Source organism: Aedes aegypti, chromosome 2, assembly GCF_002204515.2.
Source record: "Aedes aegypti strain LVP_AGWG chromosome 2, AaegL5.0 Primary Assembly, whole genome shotgun sequence".
NCBI lineage: Eukaryota > Metazoa > Arthropoda > Insecta > Diptera > Culicidae > Aedes > Aedes aegypti.
The window spans coordinates 4657701-4676419 of NC_035108.1; the positions used below are offsets into that span (position 1 = coordinate 4657701).

General features: G+C 42.1%; 1 protein-coding gene across 1 annotated transcript in view; it reads right to left on the bottom strand.

Annotated features, from left to right (window-relative positions):
* Positions 1 to 2462: 2462 nt before the first annotated feature.
* LOC5574895 (zinc finger MIZ domain-containing protein 2) overlaps positions 2463 to 18719 on the bottom strand; it is a 349048-nt gene continuing 332791 nt past the window's right edge. Inside the window, exons 2-11 of the mRNA XM_021839800.1 lie at positions 17961 to 18091; positions 17763 to 17893; positions 16806 to 17697; positions 16402 to 16748; positions 16126 to 16338; positions 15918 to 16060; positions 15444 to 15851; positions 15189 to 15384; positions 14494 to 15123; positions 2463 to 4899 (exon numbers count right to left, since the gene is read on the bottom strand). Coding sequence (XP_021695492.1) covers positions 4762 to 4899; positions 14494 to 15123; positions 15189 to 15384; positions 15444 to 15851; positions 15918 to 16060; positions 16126 to 16338; positions 16402 to 16748; positions 16806 to 17697; positions 17763 to 17819 — 3024 coding nt within the window. The 5' untranslated portion in view covers positions 17820 to 17893; positions 17961 to 18091 and the 3' untranslated portion in view covers positions 2463 to 4761. The remainder of the gene's footprint in view (positions 4900 to 14493; positions 15124 to 15188; positions 15385 to 15443; positions 15852 to 15917; positions 16061 to 16125; positions 16339 to 16401; positions 16749 to 16805; positions 17698 to 17762; positions 17894 to 17960; positions 18092 to 18719) is intronic.

An 18719-nucleotide genomic window follows, 5' to 3' on the forward strand; every position in this document is an offset into this window, starting at 1 on the left:
TGCTAAGGTTGTTCCAATTTTAAAACCAAACAAAAATCCTGCAGAAGCTTCTAGCTATCGTCCAATCAGTTTGCTTTCCTCCATCAGTAAACTTTTTGAAAAGGTTATTTTGAACAGAATGATGGCCCACATCAACGAAAATTCAATTTTTGCCAATGAACAGTTCGGATTCCGCCAAGGACATTCGACCACTCATCAACTTTTACGTGTAACAAATTTGATCCGTTCCAACAAATCTGAAGGCTATTCTACTGGTCTTGCTCTTCTAGACATATAAAAAGCATTCGACAGTGTTTGGCATGAAGGTTTGATTGTAAAATTGAAAAACTTTAATTTTCCAACACACATTGTTAGAATAATTCAAAGTTATCTGTCAAATCGTACACTTCAGGTTAATTATCAGAACTCCAGATCTGAAAGACTTCCTGTAAGAGCTGGTGTTCCCCAAGGCAGCATTTTGGGACCAATATTATACAATATTTTCACATCTGACTTACCTGAGCTACCTCAGGGATGTCAAAAATCCTTGTTTGCGGATGACACAGGCCTCTCCGCCAAAGGACGAAGCCTGCGTGTCATCTGTAGTCGATTGCAAAAAAGTTTGGATATTTTTCTTCATACTTGCAAAAATGGAAGATTTCTCCTAATGCTTCCAAAACTCAACTAATAATATTCCCACATAAACCAAAAGCTCTTTATTTGAAACCTTCAAGTAGACATGTTGTCACGATGAGAGGGGTTCCAATAAATTGGTCAGATGAAGTTAAGTATCTAAGGCTCATGCTAGATAAGAATTTAACTTTCAAAAATCACATTGAGGGCATTCAAGCCAAATGTAACAAATATGTAAAATGTCTCTATCCCCTTATTAATAGAAAATCAAAACTTTGTCTTAAGAACAAGCTTTTGATATTCAAACAAATTTTCAGGCCAGCCATGTTGTATGCTGTACCAATATGGACTAGCTGTTGTAATACCAGGAAGAAAGCTCTGCAGAGCATTCAAAATAAAATTTTGAAAATGATTCTGAGACTTCCTCCCTGGTATAGTACCAATGAGTTACATAGAATATCCAATGTTGAAACATTGGAACAAATGTCAAATAAAATAATCAATAATTTCAGGCAAAAATCGTTACAATCTTCTATTGCCACGATTAATGCGTTATATGTTTAGGTTAAGTTAGGTTAAGTATATTCAAAGCGTTTTTTTTCTCTTATAAGCAGGTGAAATCAACTCACCTGTAAAAAATCTGAACTGCTACGGCAAATGAAATGTAATATGTTGTTAACAAAATGTTAATAAAATCTTAGATTTGTTTTACCAAATAAGGATGATAGTGTTGTCTAATAACACAGAACACCTAGATATAAGAAATAATGAATGTAATGTTTGGAATGATACTAATAAAGAAATTAAAAAAAAAAATCATTATTCAGTGCCTACTGAATGTTGAGTAATTGTTAATATCTAAAGTGTAGACTGTTCCAATGATGCAGCAATAAAAACGTTCAGTATTGACTTCATAAAAGTATGTACTAACACAGATTATCTCCATCAGACTCACTAGTATAAGAAGACTCAGTGTAAGTAACTTACGAACTTACCTTCACTAGCTACTTTTCTAGTATCCATGTTATAAAACTGATAAATCACTGTTGCTGAATTCACTTATTTTCGATATAATTTCATTGATCAGCGTTGGTTTATTTGAGTTTTCTCCCACTTAGATATTCACATTCCGATTACCATTTCACTTTCACTGATCATTTAAAATTTTCCTCCAAGACCCTTCAACCACTTCAATTCCCAAAGAAATATTCACTCTTCCGGCACTTATCACTACCGAAAATCGACCGTCCACGTTAGACTGAATCTTTTGAACTTTGTTCCACTGCGTTCCGTTCCGCGACCGAGTCAGAACTGAAGCCCACTAGCAGAAACAATTCGTGCAAAGCCCAGCAATTAAGGCACCTCCAGCTTAAAAGCCCCCCCTTAGTAGCCATACGCGCAACGCGCCAACGTCATGAGCTTCCTGTAAAAACAAAACAAGAAAATGTTTGTGCGACAAACAAATAACAAAATAAGCATAAAAAAAAACAAGAGCGGCATGTTCCAAGTTGGCGGAAGAGAGGTCATTTCGGATGGACAACGCACAAGAAGCATACCGATTTCTTTTTCATTATCATTTTTTAAACCATTTTGCTTTTTATTATTTTCAAAATTTGTTTTCCATTTTCTGTTGTTTTCATTTATCTTAAATATAATTAATTTAAAGTTAATATTTTCAATTACTTTTAGCCGTTTTGCCGGAGCTCCCGGCGGTGCTCTCCATCAGCCGAGCCGATTAGGGAGCAACTTCCTTTTTCTTTTAATTTTTGCTTTGCTCTTTTTCTTATTCTGCCAGATTTTCCTCCGCGGAGGCTTCCTTCTGTTTCATTCGTTTTTTGTTTTCCGCAAAACTGTTCTTGCCTGGGGATATAGACAGTATGTACAAAATAATACAACGAGGGCGAACTTATTGGTGAACTACATTTTTAGAACCTTTGCTGTTCAGTGGTCTTTCTTGTTTATCTTTTTTTCTATTGAGGGTGTTATGTAAAAATAAGAAAACCTGCAAGTTGTGAAGAGGGTGGTAAAAAACCGAACCGATTGTATCCAAGGTAACATTCTAGAGGTGATGGGGAACGTGGTTGCTTCGATCTGTTTCTTGTTTGGTTAAAATTGTGAATGAGGAGGTTAAAAATTTTCTCGAGAGTAAAATAGTGGCGGCGTTCGTTCTCTGCCTTCAATCATTTGCTAGTTCATGTGTTTTGTTTTTTTTTTGCTGTATTCATTAATATTTTTTGAATTTTGATTCTCGTGTGATCCCACCGGATTATTCCAAACCTTTTGCATCAAACTTCTACTAGCGTTTCGCTTGTTCTAATCGGTAGATGGTTGTAAAATATATGATGTCTGTTCAATTGATTTGCTTTAGCTGTTTTCACAATTTTAAGACTTAACTTTAAATGACTATCACGTTCTAAAAAAATGGATTCCATATGTTTGGTGGTTGCGGCGTTCTGTTTTCAGCAGACGCATGGAGCTTTAAGGGTTGTGATGAAAAATGATTGGTTCGATTGTGGCTATGCAGGATTGTTTTCTTCGGTATTGTGGCTAAATTAAATAGACTGCGAAATAAGTTACTATCTGCTTAAGAGGCTTGGAACTTTCTTGCTGCGAGAGAGGAACCAACTGAATGCTTCCCGTTTCGAGGTTTTGAGAATGTTTTAACTTTCTGCTTGCATGACGGGGTTGGAACGAAGATTGATGATCGGTGACATCTTCGAACGTTGCGAAACTAAAGAAAACCGAGTGCGACCTCTCATGATGGGGCTTGGAACGAAAAAGGAACAAATGCGAATAATGGTGATCTTCAGTTGTTTCGATGAAATATATAAAAATACTGGCCTCGCGTTTGCGCCATCTTGATTGATCGATTCTTTGCTTATACGTTTTCTTCATGTTGTTTGTTTTCTTTGTTTTTTTTTCTTTAACTTTACAATAAAATCAAAGGTCACTACGTTGAAGCCGTTTATTTTCTATTACTTTTCATTATTCAATTAATAGGTCTTTGTTTGTGATTCTTTGTTTACTTTTAGTTGCTGATGTTTATCTCAATTTTACGTCAATATTCGTCCAGATTGTATTAGGTTTTTGTTCGAAATACAGATCGATTAATTTTATTACGCTACAAACATTCAAGAGAGCGAAAATTATAACCATTTCCATTGTTTGTGTTTGTGTGAATGTGTATTTTTTCTATGTGTGTGTGTGTGAGTGAGTAGTTGCAACATTTCCTTCTTCATTATCAATTAAATGTCAGCTGGTTTTCCTTCAATGCGTATGCTTCTGTAAGTATGCGTGTGTATGTATATGTGCGTTTGTCTGTTGGTGACTTAGTTTAAATTTAGTTAGTAATGTTTTGCTTTAATATATTAAATTTATATATAATAGTTCCTTAATTCTTTTGTACATTTTTGATTAAAATTTAATATTTTTAAGTTTAACATTTCTCTTAAATAATTCTCTTATTTCATCCGCCGGTAAATCATTTTATTTAAGATCATTTTTATCTCTATAAAACAGAGTCGATCCATTGCCCCCTGGAAAACTAAGGTGAAACAATATTCTTAAAAACATATCTTTCATACATCGTTCACGTGATTCGCTTTTCGATTTTGTACAAAATAAATAATTTCCTTTTTACAAAAAGACTAAACACTATTTCATGGAAAATAAATATTCAATTTAAAAAACTTATGTGTCATAAGCATGCGATACTTTTCTGTCTCGAAAAAGGAGTGTAGCCGGGAGAGGGGAAGAGGGGGGTGAGGGAAGGGAGGTCCAAAAATCGTTTTCTTTTTTGACTATATCACTTTCCAGGTCCACATATTCCTTTTATTCCTTGCATTCAACCATTTGCTGGTGTCTTGCGTGTAAACTTGTTCTAACTTAGGTTAGCGCCACGTTCGAAATCACATTTCATACATTTTGCTTAAATAGTATCCCTTTTGTCGGAGCAGTCGGAATCGCAACAATTGTCATTCTCTCCCCAGTCCAAGTGCCCACGTGCGCGAAGGGTATTGTGGAGGAGAGCCGAAAGAGAACAAACAAACAAAAACCCATCACATTTCAGCTTGCATTTTTATCATCTTCGTCGTCGTCGTCGTCGTCAGGTCAGTTTCGCCTCGCTGGCAACGCTCGGACGGGTCAGCCCTAGTCGAACAGTGCTGCCAGAATGTCGTCGCTGTTGGCGTTGTTGCTGGACCCGCTCGACGGTGGCGTGTTTAGGTCCGGCGGGGGGTCCAGGTAGGACAGGAGCTCCATCGGGTCCACTACGTTGTCCGGAAGAAGCTGTAATTGAAGGAAGCGATGATAAGTGATATTTTTTAACTAATTTGTTAAAATACAAATTGATTAATCGCGAGATTTCATTCAAACCACTATTTTTTTCCAAACTGTGATGAAAAATACATTCATAAGTCATAAAGAGAATAGGCCAAATACCGACCAGATGAAAAGAACAACAGGATAATGACAAATTGCGTAACACAGATTCCAGCACAGGGGGTGGATTGAATTTGACAGTTCTTACCTACAAGTTTTATAGCTTGGTCTTAGTAGGATGTTATTTACGGTTGGTGATTGAACTGTCAATAATTTTCACTGTTTATATTTATTTGTACATATCATGGTAGTTCGAGGAGCTTAAATTTATGAACTTCAAACATTTTAGTATCCTTTGAGTAACTTGTTGCATTTATTTCTAGGAAAACGAAGATGGCAACTAAAAGCTGCAGAATAAATAAAAATACAGTAGACACGATGAAGACCTTCAATTGTAAATGAGTTACCGTTCGTAAACCTTCGACCCAGCAAAAATTTGAAATGCATTTTGAAATGTTAACAATGAATTAATATCTAGATGGACTTACTTCATAAACCGAAAATGGTTGGATGCCCAATCTAAACATTATGTTAGGCTTGTACAAACTCAGTGTTTTTCTTAAAACCGGGTGAGTCGAGACGAGTTGCTGTCTCCTCGAGAAACGTTAGACGACTATTGTTAAACATAAGAGCGAGTCTACTTTTGTCACCTCATCCGACATCACGTACACTTTACCCGACTCGTATAATAAGCATGATATATTCCATTATAAATAGAAGGCCAGTCTTTGGATATAATTCAACGAAGAGACGAACCAGCCAAGGGCTGAAAGTCTCTCTAATAAAGAAAATTCATTCATTCATTCTGGATATAATTTGGTATTATTTTTATTATTTTCGTAATCAAAAACGCTTAAAAATGGGAGAGGAAAAGGTTTAAATTTTCCTCACATCATGGCTTAGTTTGTACACCAGTAGAACACCGACGTAGAATACAAGAAACAAGTTGGCCGTTAATCGCCTTGATTGCACCTTAGGCTTTTCTTTGTCTATTTTCTAGAAAAAATGTCGCTAAGAACCGTTTAAACATATTATATTCTCTTAACTCATTGCTAAGGTATCAGGCTGCTCAGTGGTAAAGAAAAATCCATTTTCCAGTAGAAAATTCCACTAGACAAATCATTTTAACATCTTGTTTTTATTCCAACTCTTAGAGCCAAGTAGAGTCTTCATAATTAATGGGAATCTGTTCTCCTAATTGCTGCTTTCAAATGTTTTTTCTTAACCTACGAAAAAGGAGAATAGTTTGATTATTAAATAAGAAACATTATTTTAATTTTCAAAATCAAACATGAAGACTTCTGACGTTTAAATAACTTTTTTCAGCATCACACAGCTTACTTTGATTCTGCCATAAATAAAATTATAGCAAAGGCAAGTAATGTCAGAAGGGGGTACTTCAAATTTTATGGCATGCTACGCAAAAAGCTGGATGAGCCTCTGCATGAAAAAGTGCGATTGAGATCGCGGAATACCACTGGACTGTGGGCATCAATAGGGTCCTAAAGCCCTGTCCCAATATTAGTGCCAAACGCTTAAGTTTAGGTCAAAAACATATGTTTACTCAATTTTCTAATGTTTTCCGATAGTTGAAGTTTATTTTTAAATTTTGTCACACCCCTTGGTTTAAACTCAAATTTTGGGTGTATTTTGTTTTCCGTGTCCCTTCCGAAATATGGTTTAAACTCAAATTTTGGGTGTATTTTGTTTTCCGTGTCCCTTCCGAAATATAGAAAGGAACAACTTCGGTGTTAAAAAGTTTAACCCCTGTGGTATTTTTGTCGACTAAGCGAATTTATGGATCCAATTTTTAAATTAAAGTTTTAATATGATATATCCGTTATTTGAGCGGGAAAAAATGCTAAAGTAGTTGCAGTAACATGCTCTTTCGTGTTATTAAATGAAAACAAGATTTCATTAAACATTTTAGGACCCTATTGTGAGATCGACCAGGTGAGCAATTCTTGTAATTAAAAAAGTAGACAAATTTTTATTGAACAACAAAGTGTTCGCGGCCATTGTGTCTATGAGAGTCAAATCTTGGCTCGCAAAGACGACTCTGAAGTTAACTACAATGGCGTAGTCGGTAGAACAAATGCGATTTAATTAAAAAATATTCTGACGGAAATAGGCAGTAATTTTACTACAAAACTGGTCTCTGAGAAAACGGAGTATATATACGAGTGACAAATGTAAATCTTGTTTAGGGCGGTAGAAGAAGAAATGTCCTACAATGGTTTGAGACGACAAACTTTGAGTGTCATGACCGGCATCCGAATCCATGGAAGTTTTAAGTTGTTTCCATGGAACTAATAGACGCTTCCTTGTTGTAAAACGAATGATTCTGGTTTGTTTGCTGAACAGCTGTAAAAGAACACTGCAATATTCATAAAGTTATGATCTCCTCATTAAACTAGTAGATAAAGGCTTAGAAATTATTGGGTTTGCAGATTATGTGGTAATAATAGTTCGTGGAAAGTTTGATAATATAATCACTGACAGAATGCAATCAACATTGAACTGTACTTGGCAGTGGTGTCAACATAAAGAATTAACACATCAACCCATCAAAAACAGATTTGGTGCCGTTTACTCGCAGAAGAAAGCTTACTTTAAGTAATGTGACTATAAACAGATGTATTTTACAATATTCTTCCAATGTTTAATTTCTAGGAGTAATACTAGATAGTACTCTCAATTGGAACTTACACTTAGAGCAGGTAATACTCAAAGCCACAAGTGCTCTATGAATGAGTAAAAAAACATTTGGTAAAAAATGGGGATTGAAACCAAAAATGATTTATTGGATCTATACGGTTATAGTACGGCCCAGAATAGATCATGCTTCACTAGTTTTGTGGACAGAAACAAAACAACATATGGCCCAGCAAAAGCTTAGAAACTTGCAACGCTTAGCCGGAATGGCCATAACAGTACCTATTGCGCCATACGTGAAAATTTGAATGTCTCAACATTTTGAAAAGTTTTTTTTTTGTGTTTTAGCAGTAAGATATAGGATATAACTTGATATTAAAACATGCAAAAAGATTAAAAATGTGAAAGCTATCCGAATTTCGCATATGGCCAAATAGGGAACCACTATGTCCATAACTGGTGCACTTTCCCTACATCAATATATACAGAAGGAAGCTGAAAAGAGTACTCTATGGCTGAAAAGAACTCATACACTTTTAGAAGGCAATCATTTCGGGCATCTCAGTATACTGAAAGATTTTCCAGTAAATCCATTGGTAGTAATGAACGAAGACTGGATGGAAACTAGGATGAACTTAGATATACCATATAACATGGTTGAAACACACCGCCAAGTATGGGAATCAGGTGGTCCGAATATCTCACCAGGATTGATAATTTTCTACACTGATGGCTCAAAAATGAATGAGAACACCAGAGCTGGAATTACAGGCCACGGTATTGATATTTTGATACCAATGGAAAGATGGATCACTGTTTTCCTTGCAGAAATTTATGCCATTCTAGAATGTGCATCTTTGTGCACGAGAAGGAAATACCGGCATGCACGGATTTGCATACTTTCAGATAGCCAAGCGGCGCTGAAAGCTTTAAAATCATTCACAAGCCAATCAAAACTGGTATGGGAATGCATAACACTGTTAAAGCAATTGTCCGTTAAGAACCAGGTTAATTTATACTGGATACCAGTCCATTGTGGAATTGAAGGTAATGAAAAAGCTGATTTACTTGCAAGGAAAGGGTCAAGTGGTCAGTTCATAGGACCAGAACCCTTCTGCGGTGTATTTAAATGTTTAATACACATGGAATTGAAACAATGGGAGGATCAAATGATACAGTGAAACTAGATTGCAACAGAAACCTTAAGGTGAAGATGAATCGCTAGTGACTAATCGATTAAGTTGTCAGCCTCAACGGATGTTTGGTTCTCCAGATCCGTGCTCTTCAAAATTTGAGGTTTGGCTTCGGTTCATCTTCACCTTAAGGCAATCAAAACTGTTCTTAACTCCAAATAAAAACGTTACGGAAAAAAGGTTTAAACAAAATTCTTCAAGCATACTTCTCATAGAACATTGCCCGACAAGATATCATTTGAATAAAATCCATCGATGTCAAACTGGTGTCTGTCGGTTTTGGGACTGTGACAAAAAGATCTCACAACATTTGCTCTGTAACTGTCCACTGGACAGTGTCCAGCGTTATATGTACGTAGAAGACAATATTTCAATAAGGGCATTTTAAGCCTTTTGAAATTTGGTTAGAAAATCCCAATCTGGTTATTGGCTTCATTCTAAGAATAATACCGGATTGAAGTGCTTTGCATCATCAGTCAATGGCATTTAACCCAAATGGTAATATGTCGTCCTGATAGAATGCAAATTAAACAGGGATGTATAACAATAGATCAAATTCATGGTCGCAGTGGTTTAAATCCCAATAACAACAACAAAATGCATAAAGTTTTCACCCAATCTCGAACACGATCGATCCCTAACCCGATATCATACCACTACACCATCAATTGCTCCAAATACACCTCTCAAGTTAACTACAAGATATACTGTTAGTTATTGGTCTAATCTTGGCTCGCAAAGACGCCTCTCAAGTTTAGTACAGTGTCCACCATCACGTTCGCAATTTAATTAATCGAACGTTGGTTCGACTACTCACCGCTTAATGAATAGAACGACCCTAATCAGGAAGTCGGTCGAACCATATCTGGGCATCAAAATTACCGATGCTTACCCAGAAAGGAAAAGATTCTCCTACATGGTCAAGGTACGGAACCAACGATACGCGGAGAAGCTGAAGAAAATGAAGCAGTTGAGCAACGGATGCACATCCAAATCATCGAGCACCCAGTGCTTAATCAAAGCACGTGCGTTTTCAGCTGCCGCGATTCGGTAAACTATGAAACGGAGGAGATTCTCGATGAACTGAGGAGCAGGGAGTAATCGCGGTACGTCGTATCACACGACGAGAGGGCAACGAATCCGTGCGAACACCGACAGTGATCTTGACGATCAACGGAACAGGAAGTGGAAGGAAGCGGAACTTGGAAAACCTCGGGTCGACATGGGTATCAGATATCTAGCAGCCCGCAAAATCTACGAAAAAGAACACCACATAAAAACTGCTGCCTCCGTCGTCTATAGACCGACTGGAACTAACCCGAAAGCATGGCACGACTGAAGAGCTAGGAGCCGAGAACCTGCTATTGAAGAAAAAGGAAGTGATTCAGAGCCAGGTAATAGAATACCTCTAAAAGGGTTTAGAAAAGAAGACGGCCACCAAATTGTAAAAACGAATCCAACGAAAGGGTCGCGTGATCCCCTCATACTCCCCCTACCGGTCTACGAGGGATCAATTAACCCGGATAAGGTCTCGGATAGCCGCCCCCTCCCCCCCTGATGCGGAAGTCAAGGCCCCACCGGATCCAGCACTCGTGGACAAACTCCGGTAGCGAGAACGGCTAGGGAATTACAGGGTCGAGTGATAACCTACCAATCCCCCTGGTTAACCTAAAGTTGTTACAACTCCAGAATAAGGCCTTTGGCCCATATAGTGCGAAATTCGTGGTTCTACCGGCACTTGGACCCCCCGGTATTCGGCAGTAAGTTCCATCGGAAATAAGCATACCAACCCAAAGACTATAGCCGTTGCTAGTCGCAACAGACCTGACCCTCGAGGATCAGCACACTGCATCCCGGAGGATGCACGGAAGTAAGACCTTTGTAGGGTTGCAGCTGGCGACTTTCGGTTGGCTGTAGCCGGTACTTTAGGGGTATCGCCCCTTTTAACAGCGGGTCCAACACCCTTGTTGGTAGCAGGGGCCTTACTGTCAATTTTTACCGGTGGAACTCTGTCGGAGTCCACACAAACAACTAGCTGCTTCATCGACATCGCCGCGTTTTGCTGCGCACCACATTTGCAATTAAATTGACATACGGGCACCGAAATTACAAAAACAAGTCCAGAACAAGAAAGGGTCGCATGATCACCTCATACTCCCCCTACCGGACTACGAGGGATCAAGAAACCCGGACATGGCCTCGGATAGCCGGGGCCTCCCTGATGCGGAAATCAAGGCCCCACCGGAATTAGAGAACAACCTCCTACACCCGTGGGCAAACTCCGGTAGCGAGGACGGCAAGAGAATCACAGGGTCGAGTGATAAACTCACAATCCCCCGTTTAACGACTTTAGAAACAAACTCCAGGATAAAGCCTCTTCCAGTCGCGGCCCCCCTAGTGTGGAAGTCAATGCCCCGCCGGAAGTAGGGACCACCACCGGCGTCGTCCGGCGGCAAATCCCATGAAGGAAAAACCGATCAAGTCAGTAAGCAGCTTTGGGCCCTCATATGGCCTTAACCCGAGTGATGAAACTCACCCCAGAAGAAACCCAATCAGAAACTGTCCAAGCAGGTATCGACCTCTTCAAAAATCCAAGACTCTTTGGGCACAGCACTACGCTTCTTCCTACCAGCAACAGACACTGATGAGTACGACGACCTGTACATAACCTATTACGGTCCAGCGGCAGTAATCTCCGCGGACACCTCGGCTCCTTCTGGGAACCCCGAGCACTTCAACCCGAGTCATGCTAACGACATGGCACAACCCCTACGTGCACACAGTACGGACCTCGGTCTCCCCGAAAATCCAACCTAAGGTGACGGATCTTTAATGATCCAACCCAAAATACCACCAACAAGACTACTCTGCCCTCGGCGGGTAGTTCATTACTACCATTGATTGGTAGAGATTTGTCTCGCCCTTGCCACGTAGTGAAATGTGAATGGCTTCTTTCACAAACTCCAGGACTTGGAAATGCTAGTGCGGGATCAGCAGCCTATGGTTCTGGCTCTACAAGAGATCCACAGAGCAACACCCGCAGTGATGAACAATGCACTAGGCAAAAAATATTTACGGTATTCCAAGAATTACACCAACATCTACCAATTGGTTGCCATCGGAGTGGCTGCCGAACTCTCCGCAAGCGAGATCAAGATAGACACTGATCTACCGATTATTGCGATCAGCCTCCCGTGGCCCTTCCCGTCTCGGTGGCTTCCATTTACCTACCGAACGGCAAGCAGCCACATTTAGAATCCCGACTCAAGGACGCTCTTAAGCAAATTCCAGAGCCAATGATGATCCTAGGCGACACCAATGGCCACAATCTAGCTTGGGGCAGCCGCCGCAGTTGTGCGCATGACTCCATCATTGTCAATGTTGCAACTTCGACTAACGACGATTCCCCAACCTTCTCCCGTGCACGAGTCGACACCGCGATTGGCGTCTCTCTAGTATCAACTCAAATCACCAACCGCTTCCTCTGGTCGGTGGAGAGTGATCTCCGAGAGAGCGATCACGCACCGATCACGTTATCCCTGGAAAACACTTCGGCACCGGAAACAACGCGTCGAGTGCACTGGTTGTTTGAACATGCTAATTGGCCGGATTTCCAAACATCGCTCATCACCGAGTTGGAACACTACCCTCCCATGTCCGTCTCGGACCTATCCGCCCTTATTAACGAAGTTGCATCTACCACAATCCCTAAAACAAGCCCCAACCAGGGACGTCGCGCGCTCTACTGGTGGATCGACGAAGCAAAAAAGCAGTCAAGGAACGCAGAAAAGCGCTCCGTCCTTCCAACGGGCTCAAAAGAAACCTCCCGAAGTCCATCCGGAATGGACCCTTGCCCAAGAAAGCTACCAGCTGCATCATAGCCGGGATGACGCCCATCGGGCTCATCATCAAGGAAGATGTTCAATGCTTCAACAAAAGAGGTACCGTAAAACGGGGGTAACTTTGATAGTGCGAGACCCACAACATATTAAACGAAATAACGAAGTTTCTGTCAATCAGTTGAGCGAAACGAATGCAAAAGTAAAGAGTATTAGTATGACACTTCATGTCAAAGCTATTTTCCTTGGAAACAAGTGCATTTGAGGACTTATATGCAAATATTAAAAATTTATAAGATTTTAGCATTTTTGCAACGCTGACAAACAATCTGTTCTACGATCAATATTCGATGAAGTCATTATGAGTTCGTCCCTTATCCTTGACAGCCTACCCAGTAAACACAAACTCGTATACGATAGCGCATAAGAGTACAAATGTGGAGGCGATATACGTACATACGCCATAAGGCTGCATGCAATATGTACGTATATCGCCTTCACATTTGTACTCTTATATCATATTATATACGATGGTGTGTTTACTGGGTAGTTATAGTAGAACATGAATTCGGTCTCAAATCTCTTAGCGAAAACCATTTTTACAAACTGGAACCAGTTTTGTGATCTAAGTCAGAAATTTCCATATAGCGCTAACGCCTAGAGGTATGCAACGCCCTATAAATGTTCCATAATTCATTCAATTTTGTTCGATATATACTCCGTTATCAAAGTTACCCCAAAACAGAAAGCCTTTCTTTCGATTATATGAAAAATAATATATCCATTCAGAATAAATCTTTTGACAATCTATAAATGCAATCATGCAATCGATAGCTAGGATGTCAGTACTTGTTTTAAAAATATAAATTGTAATTCTTTGAAACAAAATGCATAAATATTAAAGTTTTCTTCAAAAAAAAAAAAAAACTATCAAAGTTACCCCGTTTTACGGTACCAGAAGAGTCCGAAATGCTTGTAAAGCGGCAACGCTCAGAGGTTGGCAGCCGGGATGGGACTAATAAACCAAATGTGTCAGATTGGTATGAAAGAAACCATGGGGAAGTTAGCTTCTACCTGAAGCAGTTCCTGTCTGGAAATGGTTGCTATAGGAAGTACTTGAATCTTCTGCATGCCCCAATTGAGCTGGTGAAGAGGACACAGCGAAGCATGTCGTGTTCGGTTGCCCCCGTTTCATTGTCTGTGAGAGATCGCATGCTCGCTACATGCGGAGGGGACAATATAATAGAAAGAATTTATGCGGATATCGAGTGCTGGAATGCAGTAACTACGGCTGTCACTCACATTATGTTAGAATTGCAGCGCCTATGGCGCGCAGACCAGAGACCAGGCAGCAGAGGATTAGCCCTGCCGAGGCTGGTCCCTTGGAACATTGTTTAAGTCGGCTAGGAGAAGCAGTTTGCCTAGGCTACTTCTGCTACACGTGTTGTGCTATATGTACAGGTCCCTCCCCGAAGGAATACCGTAAGGTGGTTCCGGGGAGATAAGGGTCTGAGGCCAAAGGTAATGGTCACTGCTTTGTACTGTATACTTTAATTTTGTCAATTATGATAAATGGAAGTTCTTGTTCATTATGATTTATAGATTTATCGGAAGAAAACCGCTTTTGAAATTTTTGAAAATGCTTCATTGTTACTAGAGCCTCGAGGAGATTTGGAAGAAATTTCTTTAGATTCAAAAAAGCTTTCCACAGACTTAAACGCAAACTTGTTGGCTCCAAGACACACAAACGTATTGTGCTTAGAATATCATATAAGAATGCTAAGATCGATCAAACAATCACAAAAAATACTCACATTCAAATCGTTGCCACCTTCGCCCTCGATGACGGCCGCCGGATCAAAGTTGAGATCTGCCGGCAGATCCACGTCCGTCAGGCCGACCAGCCCGGCAGCCTGGCTACTGTTGCACTGCTGCTGCTGGCTCTGCATCATCGAGTTCATCGTGTTCATCAGATTCTGCTGCAGATTGTTCGCCGCCACCGACGAGTTCATCATGCTTTGCGGCGAGTTCATCATATTCTGCGGCGAGTTCATCATGTTTTGCGGCGAATTCATCAAACTCTGGGGCGAGTTCATGATGTTCGCCGCCGGATTGTTGCCCATTCCCATGGCCTGCTGCTGCTGATGCTGCGGCGAGTGCATCAAGCTGTTCGCCACCACATTGTTGTTGCTATGGCTACCACCGTTGCCGTTTTGACTACCGTTGTTGCCGGAGTTCACGGAGTTGTTGCCGTTGCCAGCGGGGTTGTTGGAACTACTGCCACCGTTGTTGCCACTACTACTGCTGCTGCCATTTTGTCCGTTGTTTCCGGATTGACTGGAGTTGTTTTCGTTGGCCGGCGGAACGCTTGGCGGTCCACCGGGCGTCATAGGATGCGAGTTACCACCACCTGGTGTGTGCGGGGTATGAGGGGTGTGGGGCATCTGAGGGAAGATTGAAACGTTAAGTAACATAGTCATGTATGGAAATAGGTTACAGGTAGTGTTACCTGATCATTCAATGACTTCTCCATCGCGTTGAGAGGATCCAGCGAGTTAACGGAATCACTGAGATGCGCAAGCGGATTGGGGCCGAAGTCGCCTGGCGTTCCAGGTCCACTACTGTTTGCACCACTCTGCACATTTGTGTTCGGTTCCTGTTTGATTGGATTGCCAAAGTTGTCGAATTGCGTTCGCTGATTGTAGCTGTGGAAGAGATTGCGGTATCAGTGATCATTTCCTGAAGAACTAATGTTGTGACTTACTTTGATCCCATCATGTTTCCGCTAGCAATTGAACTCATATCCGGGCTCATGTACGGACTCATGGCGTTCATGTTGTCCCACGTGGGTAGCGAGGTGGATCCCGGCGACATAACCTTACTGAATTGTTTGCCATCGCCGTCCGGATCCGGTTTGATGCCCATCAGTCCAGGCGTTGAACTGCCCCGACCGTTGTTGCTCTCGGCTCCCGGTGTCGATCCTCCAGGTGCGACTGTGTTAGAACCACCATTGCCTCCAGCTCCCGCCGGTTTGATCGCCCTCCAATTCGCCTGCGAATCGATGACTACCTCTTCCGTGTCCATTCCGTTCGGCGTGTTGGAAGAGTTGAGGGTGTTGAGAATGGCCCACATGTACTGATCGATCTCGAGACTTTCGGTAAGTGCGGGTTTACTGAAGAAAAAATAAAAAAGTAATGTTAGCTTTGAAGGTTATTCAAGATGTTCAGAAGAGTCTTACTTGCACACAGGACATCGCCAGTTGCCACGTTCACAGTTGAGCGCTAGGTACGCTTCCAGGTCGAAACACTGGATGTGCTTACAGTCACGGCCACGCGCTGGAAGTGCTATTCGTTTCGTCGTTACCGTACACTTGAGGGAGACCTGAAATCGAGAGCAGACGATTTATTAAGACATCTTGATGACCGTGAACGGCTTTGGAGTCATACTTTTGTGGAGGTTGCCGGTTCAAGGGAGTCCTTGTCGGGGCCGAGTCCGTTTGCACCGAGCGGATGGTTGGGATTCGTTGTGTGCCCTACGGAGAAGTTCCGCTTGATTTTGGCCACCGCCTGTTCGGCCGATAGGAGATTGCGCTTCAGCAGTGTGTGGAGCACGTGGTTGACCGACGGTCGATGTACCAATTGCAGAACGAATAGATGGGACTGTAAAGATAAGAAGAGATAAGCTTCGGTGCAAGAACACTTTGAGGTTAAGGCAAGACTTACACAACAGCAGGTGCTAACCGTGATCTGGATTGTGTTCCGACCAGGTTGGCAGACTTGCTTCAGGTAAAGTGGCCGATGTGTGTTCTTGTTGTCACCCCGGTCGATCTCTAGCGGGGTGGAGTTTGCCGACACTTGAACACTGGCCGGCCAGTTGGTGTTCATTTGCCGATCCTCGTGGTGGAAACACTTCAACTGTAGTTCGAGATCCGGCCGACACATGAGCGTGTTGTACACGGTTGATTTCAGCTGGAATACGTGATTGCTAACTGCGAGGTTATGTTCCAAGCGGAACGGTGGTAGTAGGATTCCATCCCGCACCGGGAACGTGAGCCGGAGTTCTTCATCTTCTGTAATGGATAAAGAGAGTTAGCTTGGATCTATTTCAAAAGGTGACTTGAACTTACTGTGTGGTAGGTTTGGCTTAATGTCCGGGTTAGGACTAATGTACGGTGTCATGGAAGCGGCGGGTGTGAGTGGAGGTGTAGGATTTCCGGGCACGGGACTATGCTGGTAATTCATCCGAACGTCCGGCTGGTAGCCTTGCATATTTTGGTAGCCCGTGTTGTAATACTGTTGACTGTGTGCGCTTCCAGCGCTGTAAGGAGGAGTGTTTTGTCGCTGCTGCATCATTTGAGGACCCCGGTAGTTCATTGGCATGGGTCCATGCCTTCCGTATCCGGTGTTGGCTTGCATTGGTAGAGGAACTCCGGCAGGTTGGTGAGGAGGAAATTGGGAACCAGCCCCGGGCATTCCTTGCTGACCCATTCCATACATCGACCGCTTTTGTGCCATCTGCATTTGCGGATTTGGGTAAGGAGCCATCCTCCTCGGGTGGGCAGGGTATCCATTGGCCATTCCTTGCATTTTAGACATCGGCGACATCTGGTTCATCTGATTGAGTGGATTCATACTGTTCATCTGACTCATTCCATTCATGCCCGATCCGGGACCCATCTGGCCTCCCATTCCCATGCCCATATTCATCATTTGCGCCATCGGGTTCATCTGCTGATGATGTCTACCGTAGTTTCCCATTCCGTTCATTGACCCCATTTGGTTCATCTGCATTCCACCCATACCGCCCATGTTGCCGCCGCCGCCTGCAACTCCTCCTCCCACTCCCCCTGAACCGACTCCGCCACCTCCTCCCATCTGACTCATGGGATTCATCCCGGCACTCATTTGGTTCATGCCTCCGCCTCCGCCGCCACCCATCTGATTCATTCCACCCATCTGGTTCATTCCGTTCATTTGATTCCATGACGCCTGCGAATGCATCGCCATGTTGTTCATCTGCTGCAATAACGTTGAAACAATTAGAACTCATACCACGAGGTAACTCACACCATTCTGAAACCTACCTGAGGATTATATCCAACATCCATCCCGCCTTGCTGTCCTCCGGCTGCTGCGACCATATCGCGCTCCGAAGAAGCCTGCTCAATCTTTCGTTTCCCCAGAATAGAAGCTCAATCGAGGAACGTTAACCGATCTGTTGAGAAGATTGTATTTCAAACTAATAATCATATTTCAAGCTCACATCAAGAGATCATACTCACCTGATTTAGTATAAGAGTGATATCGGTTGGCGCCGTCGCTTTTAAGGAAGGACGATCCGCCTGGGCTTGCGATCACCCAATGATGGAGCCCCTAGAGGGAGCCCCCCTGGGCACTCATTTCCGGTACATAGCTGAAATGAAAACAGGCGAGAAAAGAAAAACCGTTTATTACAGATTTGCCTGGCAACAGGAACAGTAGCCTACGAGGAGCTACTTTTCATTTGACGTCATTGATAAGGACACCCCCTCACGGATTTGAGTGGGAGTGCGGACAAAGAAGCAGACAGCAGCATCCTGTCTGTCATACGTTATCGACGCGTAGCCCGCCCGACGTAAGGGTGGAAATTGTTTAACGTTTTCCACGGAATCGGAGACGGAAAGGGCATCCTGGGAAAAGAGCATCAACCTACGCACAGGCAAATGTCGACACCACCGCTGTATGGAATGCTGTCGATGTTGGGGCGTTACTTACTGCAATGATTTTTACTTTTCTTACGGTTTTCTCGTGGAATTTGCTGACGATGGATAGCGGTTATTTATTTGCGAGAATGGTTTTTCATTGAAAAACCATGTTTTGCATGCAATTAGCCAGAGGTTTTGTCCACATCAATCTTGCTACCATTTTTAAATTCGTAGTTTCAGTATAAATCTATTCTTTATCAGAATCATAAGCCATCTCAGTAGGCAACATTGCTGCTTGCAGCGCAAAAGATAGGACATACAGTTAGTAGATCATGGTAGTCATGACTTGGATTAGGG